This window comes from Dioscorea cayenensis, chromosome 19 (genome assembly GCF_009730915.1).
Source record: "Dioscorea cayenensis subsp. rotundata cultivar TDr96_F1 chromosome 19, TDr96_F1_v2_PseudoChromosome.rev07_lg8_w22 25.fasta, whole genome shotgun sequence".
Taxonomy (NCBI): domain Eukaryota; kingdom Viridiplantae; phylum Streptophyta; class Magnoliopsida; order Dioscoreales; family Dioscoreaceae; genus Dioscorea; species Dioscorea cayenensis.
The window spans coordinates 24,906,507-24,912,933 of NC_052489.1; the positions used below are offsets into that span (position 1 = coordinate 24,906,507).

General features: G+C 37.5%; 1 protein-coding gene across 1 annotated transcript; it reads right to left on the reverse strand.

Moving 5' to 3' along the window:
• Positions 1–2,021: 2,021 nt before the first annotated feature.
• Positions 2,022–4,729, reverse strand: LOC120283273. Its single transcript, XM_039289914.1, has 2 exons — positions 4,597–4,729; positions 2,022–3,872 (listed from the first exon to the last, which is right to left on the reverse strand). The coding sequence occupies exon 2, from the start codon at positions 3,779–3,781 to the stop codon at positions 2,198–2,200; it is 1,584 nt and encodes a 527-aa protein (XP_039145848.1). The 5' UTR covers positions 3,782–3,872; positions 4,597–4,729; the 3' UTR covers positions 2,022–2,197.
• Between the last annotated feature and the right edge of the window lie 1,698 nt (positions 4,730–6,427).

The following is a 6,427-nucleotide window of genomic DNA, read 5'->3' on the forward strand; positions in this document are numbered from 1 at the left end:
GTTTCTCTCAATAAATTCATGTGAAGATCAACTATTTTTGGAAAGTGCATCAAGTCTAAAGGATCTCTTCAAGAAAGCCAAGTTTTATTTAAAGTATGTTTATCTATCCTTGGTAAGATCCAGGATGATAAATCATATCTTTGATAGAGCTCCTTTTTAAAAAGACCTATTTGAAGAGAGAGGAATAGTCTATTATTGGCAAGAATTCAAGATCATGAAGATTGTATGAAGCTATTAGAAGACACAAAGTTTAACTTGGTATGAAGCTGTTAGAGACACAAGATTTAGTTTGGTGTGAAGGTATTTAAAGACACAAACTAAATAAGGTAAGAACAAGCGAAGAAGATTATCAAGACCATATTTAACATCACTAAATGAAGGAAAATCCAAAAGCTATCTATGGGCGGAACTATTCATGGAGACTTATCATGTGTGGAGATTGATTGAAGATTGCATTATAGATTTGGAGATCCAAGCATGGATGATTGAAGATCGTGCTTTAAGATATTGAAGGCTAAACTTCGATGAAGATGAGATCAAGTTTAGTAACAATATTTTCATAAGTCAAACGAAGATCATTTGGGAAGACCAAACTTGGGCCAAGTTTGGAAAGAAGATCGGGAGATCTTCGATGGCTATCTTTGGTGAGATGGTCGCATGTGCCTTGGTGGGCACATCGTCGCTCGGGTGAGGGAGACCTACTGAAGTGACGAGAGGAAGGAAGCAGCTGCAGGCAGGAGGAGCTCGGGTCGAGTCAACTGCTAAGAGACGGACTGAAGGAACCAGGGGGTTGAAGGTCGCAAATTCTGGTGCATCTGGCTAGAATTCAGTCATGTTCAATAAGGTGGGTCATGTTGTAATTGGGTGTTACAACATCTAACTTTGGAAGGTGTCCAAGTTAGAAAACCACGGAGAATTCTAAAAGAAGTAACTGTATTAGACGTCGGTGCATCTATATAAAAGATCCAGCTCGAAGATTTAAGATGAGCCAACCAGGGAGAGACTCGTGAGAGTTGAGTGTGTGGCCGTCGGGCAATCTTGAGAGGATATTCTTTATATTGAGAGAGTGAGAGAGTGTTGTACTCCTTGTTCTTATACCTCTTTTAATAGATTGTTTCTCTGGACCTAGACCCCCAAATATAGGCAAAGTTGTGCCGAACTGGATTACCAATTTACGTGTCACCTTTCTCTTGATGTTTAATTGTATGTGTGTTTAATCTTTAAGTGATTTTTTGAATGAACTTAGCACATTATATCCGCCGGAACCATCAATGACTTAGGTTGAGAGAGTTTGTGAGGACTTATTTTTCACCTTTTTCAGATTTAGTGAGAGTCCATCCAATCAAAGACCATATCAATTAATATATTGACAGTCCGGTTTGATAGGTGGCATGATCATGATTGGATGATTTTATTGGGAAGTCATTTCGTGTGAGCCCCATCATGCATTAACGCTTCTTCAATTATTGGAGGGGCACTTACCATCACTAGCGGTGTTGCGTGACCTATTGTAGTGCATTATGCACCTTTCCAGGCCCAAATCCCTGCACGGCATTATCTCTGTACGTCATAGCTATACTATATGTACACTTTCTCCCCTCTAATGCATTCTAGGCGGATTTTTTTTTTTTAAAAAAAATTACAATGTTAATGACTTTTGTATCGTCTTAGCCTCAGGAGCGTGCATAATCAAAAATTAAAATATCTAATGGTACACTCTCAACAGACAATATGTGGTGCAGACTGCAATTGTATTCCATAATTAAAAATCTATTATCATCATTATACTTAATAAATTTTAAATTTAAGTAATAAAATTCTCTCAACATTATTTTTAATTTGGTACAAAAGCCATTGACGCAAGAAAATTTACCCATATAATTATTTAAAAATCACATTTAAAACTGCTACTATCTATGTTCATTTTTCTTGTTTAATTGAAAATACTCCAATATTTTTCTATTTAAGTGACCCAAGCAAAATAAAACATTGGATTTAACCAAATTAATGTAAACCTTACATACAAAATCACAACTGAATCACCACAAGATGTCTAATTTCAATCAAAATCAATCTTCTGTATCTATGGAAAAAAACAGCATACAAAAATAAATTAAAAAAAATCTCTACACCCTAAATCATTAATTATTCCATTTTTTTTCAAAGGAAAAAAAAAAAGAAGCAACTAGCAACTGCTTCAGTTCTTGCTCGGCTGAACCACAACCTCCATATCTATCAAAGGTTGAAGAGGTGGTCTCAGAGCTTCATCTTTCCCAACACTAGAACCACCAACACTGACTGGCAAAACATCCAAGCCACCACCATCTTTCTTCATCTCCATCACCGGAGAAACCACAGCCTCTCTCGGTAACGGAGCCAACTCCGGTCGGGCACTCTCCTCCTCCTTCATACAAAAACTATCGTCCTCAACATCATAAAAGTTCCCAGTCCTCACTTCTTGAGCCAAAGAACAAGACCAGCAGAAAAGCCATTGCATGAAATCACCCATAGTTGCATTCCCACTGCAAAACAAACTCTTTGGAAGCTTAAACTTTTTCCTCATTTGTGATCTCCAAAACCCTCCATACAACAATCCAAGAAAGCAAAGCAGAATCCCAATGATCTCCACAGTGTACTTTATACCCTCATTATTGATATTCAGAGCTGCCACAGTGAACACCAAGAAAGGAGCAAGAAGCAGGAGAATGAAAGTGACAATGTGAACATACATGTTGCCAAATCCAAGCCTCTCCATGTTCCATCCAAACACACAAACGGTGCAGAAGAAGGAGAGGTAAGTCACTGTCATATCATCCCTGATATCATACAACCCTCCAATCCACTCTGGGTTAGTGATCACCACCCTCTTACTGCCTAGCTTCACCATGTTCACTGCTGGTTCTGAGTTTTCTTCATCTGTCTCTGACTCATACTTCTTCCCTAATGGACTGTAAGTTGTATACAAAAAGGCGATAACCGGTGCGGCGATACCAACGCCAATGAAGAGGTTTTCAGCCCAGTCTGGGCGTGTTTTGCTGGTGAAACCCCAGTAGAGCGCGCATAAGGCGTATTGAGATATGCACGTTATGTGGAGAAGTATCACAACGAATGTTATATGAGCTCTTTCGTTTGGCCGGCGAAATGGTGTCTTGCAATACAACTTTCTCAGCTCAGCAATGTCTGAGGATCTCCAGTTGTAGAGGAGAACCAAGTGGTGGAATAATCTTGGATGTTGGTAGAGACACATGATGGTGAAGAGTGCATTGAGGACTTGGTTCAGGATTTCCGTCCAACGAGTCCTCTCTGATTTTGATAAGGCTCCATTGAGCAAGCCCAACATTAGAAGGCCGAGGATTATAATACCGACAGCGACGAATGAGAGCCAAACCAGCATTGCGATGTTTGACGGATGCTTGGCCCAGTTCTTACAGTATTTTATCAATGCAGGCCAGTCGATCTTTCGGACGAAAGGCACACGGAAGCGGCGACGTCTTTCTTCGGTGGTGAGTACTGAGGGACGGGGTTGTGAAACGCTTGTCGACCGCCGGAGAAATGTGAAGGGTGATAGTCTGCCGATGAAACCGAGTTTTTGAAACCATTCTTTGGACGGATGAGCTTTGAGGAAGTCTAAGAATCTCTTTTGTTTGTGGTTGATCAGCTCATTGTTCTCTGAAGAAGGGATTTGAATGTTGATGTAATCGTTTAGTGTCATGCTTGTCGCCATTACTTTCTCTTCTTGAATCTCATGATGCTTCTTGCCTCCATTCTCAACCAGTTCCATTGTTAGACTTTTGATTGAATGGTCAAAAACGAGTTATGAACTTTGACTATGGGTTTGATGGGGTAGGAAGTCACAAACTTTGACCTTTGACCTGCAAGAGACGTGGAAAATGTGATTAAATTAACTTCAGTCAATCTTTTTGAATAATTCTAAAAGATGGGCAATTGAGTTTTTTTATGTCAAAATAGTCTTGGATGGTGGAAATGGTCATCTTGTGGTTTTTCCAAAGGATGAAGGATGAACAAATTATAAGAATATTTTTTAATAAAATAATCAGAATTCCAACCATGCATATTATGTTTTATTCACTTGTTTATTTCACTAATATAATAGTTTGTTCACCTTCTTGTTTTCTGTCTCTTTTCATTATTTTTGTTGTTCACTTCCATCACCATGTGCCTTTTTGATAAACACATGATCCATGCAACCTTGTTTTCTATATGATAGTTTTATTCACCTCCTTGTTTTCTATATGATTTTCTTCTATCAAAAATTTATTGTACACTGATAACAAATCATCAATTAATTATCTCACTTTCACAAAACTATTTAAAAACAAGGCATTAACAAGAAAGTGTTCATTAATAACAAGAAACTAATTATTATATACATTCTTAAAACTCAACTGCATGTATGAGAATCATCTCAAGTAAAAACAGCATCCATTTCTCAACTTGTAATTTCAGAAATTAAAGATAATTTACTGAAAGAATTGAAAGTATCATGGAAATAAACATGTAAATTATATAAATAATCATGAAGCTCAACCATTGAAACAAACTGAAAGTAAGAGCAACGATCGGTGAAGTTAGTACCTCTTAATCAATTGTGAAGATCCCACAAACCAAGAAGAAGGAGAAGAAGGAAGAAAGGAGCAAAAAGTTTATAGCTCTCTCTCCTTCTCTCTAACTTTCTAAAGTGCAATGCTTTCCCACCTCTTTATATATAGAGAAAGAAGAAGTCATTCTCTCTCTACATATTTAAGGTCATAGACAATAGCATTTAATAGTTGGTTTCCACGCAAGTTGGGCGAGAGAGAGAGAGAGAGAGAGAGAGAGAGAAAGAGAGTTGTGTTGAATTGAGTTAAGAGAAGGAGGATGGCAGACTTTGATAAAGTCAAAGAAGCCGGTGTGTTAAGTGAGCTTCATGCACCGGCTCTTTCCGTTGTATTATCTTGCATCTTCTTTGACCGGCAGTGTGGAAAGGATTCAAACTTTCAGACTTGCTGACCTATTTGATATTTCATTTCTTATTGGGCCTACTCGGTTTTTGGCTTGCTTGTGTAAGCCGTGCATCCAACGTTACTCAATAAGGATTATTTATAGTTGGACGGAACAGTTACATTTTAATTGGTTATTTTAATTCATCTTTGCCTATTATTGTTAAAATTAATCTCATATTTATATTTTGGTTTTTGCAGTTTCTAATCCAAAGACAGCCAAGCTATGAGAATATTGTATCTATAATCAAGTATAGCTTGGACTTTAAAAAATCTTCCTCCCACTTGGTGGAGGTCACCATGGATCTTCCATGCTTAATTCTCGATTGCCTGGTAATTGCTTTTGGAGATGAATGATCGATCCTCTTCGTTAATTATCTCCAAGTTTTTTTTAAAACTTTTTTGTGCTTTCATTTAATATTTTTTGTTACAATGATGAATAAAGTGGATAAACCATAATTTATTAAAAAACAAAAATAAACAGTACAACTCAAATAAGATAATCATACAGAGGAAAGACTAAACTGAAAACCTCACAAGGGGTGAGGGATACAACAAACAACCGAAAATAAAACAGAATTGAGAAAAGAAAGGGTAACTAAGTCGGCGAAGACAACCGTTTGGAGTCACAGGCCAAACCCAATTAGAAGATGAAGTGGACTACTCCCAATCAATGTTAAGCCCCATGTCTCCGGAAAGGTTAGCAACTTTTGTACTCAGGAAACTGAGGGAGAGCTTGATTCTCTGTGAGGCTTCAATGTTTACCTGTTGAAGTGATTCGGAATCTGCAGCAAGCCAAGAAAGAAGCATATTAGAAATCTTATAGAGCACTGTGTGAAGAGATGAACATTTAGAATTAAATATGCGATTATTCCGTTCTAGCCATAAATTCCAGAAAATTGCTCGGGAACTAAGATCCCACAGGTTCCTATGAGAAGCGTTTAATGAAAGAATCCTGGTCGTCCATAAATTTGTAACTAAAGATGAAGTGGAATTATAGTCAAAAAACTGTCTAAAGAAAGACCAAACTTGTTCCGAGAATTCGCAATCAATAAACAAATGTTCAACCGATTCAGAGTACTTGTAATAGAGGACACAAGTGTCTGTAGCATTTGTATTACAACCTTTTTTGAATAGGTTGTCAAGAGTAAGTATTTTATTTTCCTAGGTAAGCCAGCAGAATAATGTAACTTTGCTAGGACATTTGGTTTCCCAGAACTGAGGATAAAGCTGACAGTGAGTCCCGCCATCAATTAGGAACTTGTAGAATGATTTGACAGTGAAGATTCCTTTTGTATCTAGTGTGCAAGTATAAGTGTCCTCTTGGTCTCTTGAACAGTTTGGAATCATATTCAGAAGCATGTAGAAATCGTCTAAAGAAGCTGTTTGAAAAAAATTCCCTAGAGAGTTGAGTAACAGAGTAAATT

What these genes read in the sequence shown, in the direction of transcription:
- LOC120283273 (XM_039289914.1), bottom strand. Translation starts at nt 3,781, where the DNA reads ATGGAACTGGTTGAGAATGGAGGCAAGAAGCATCATGAGATTCAAGAA.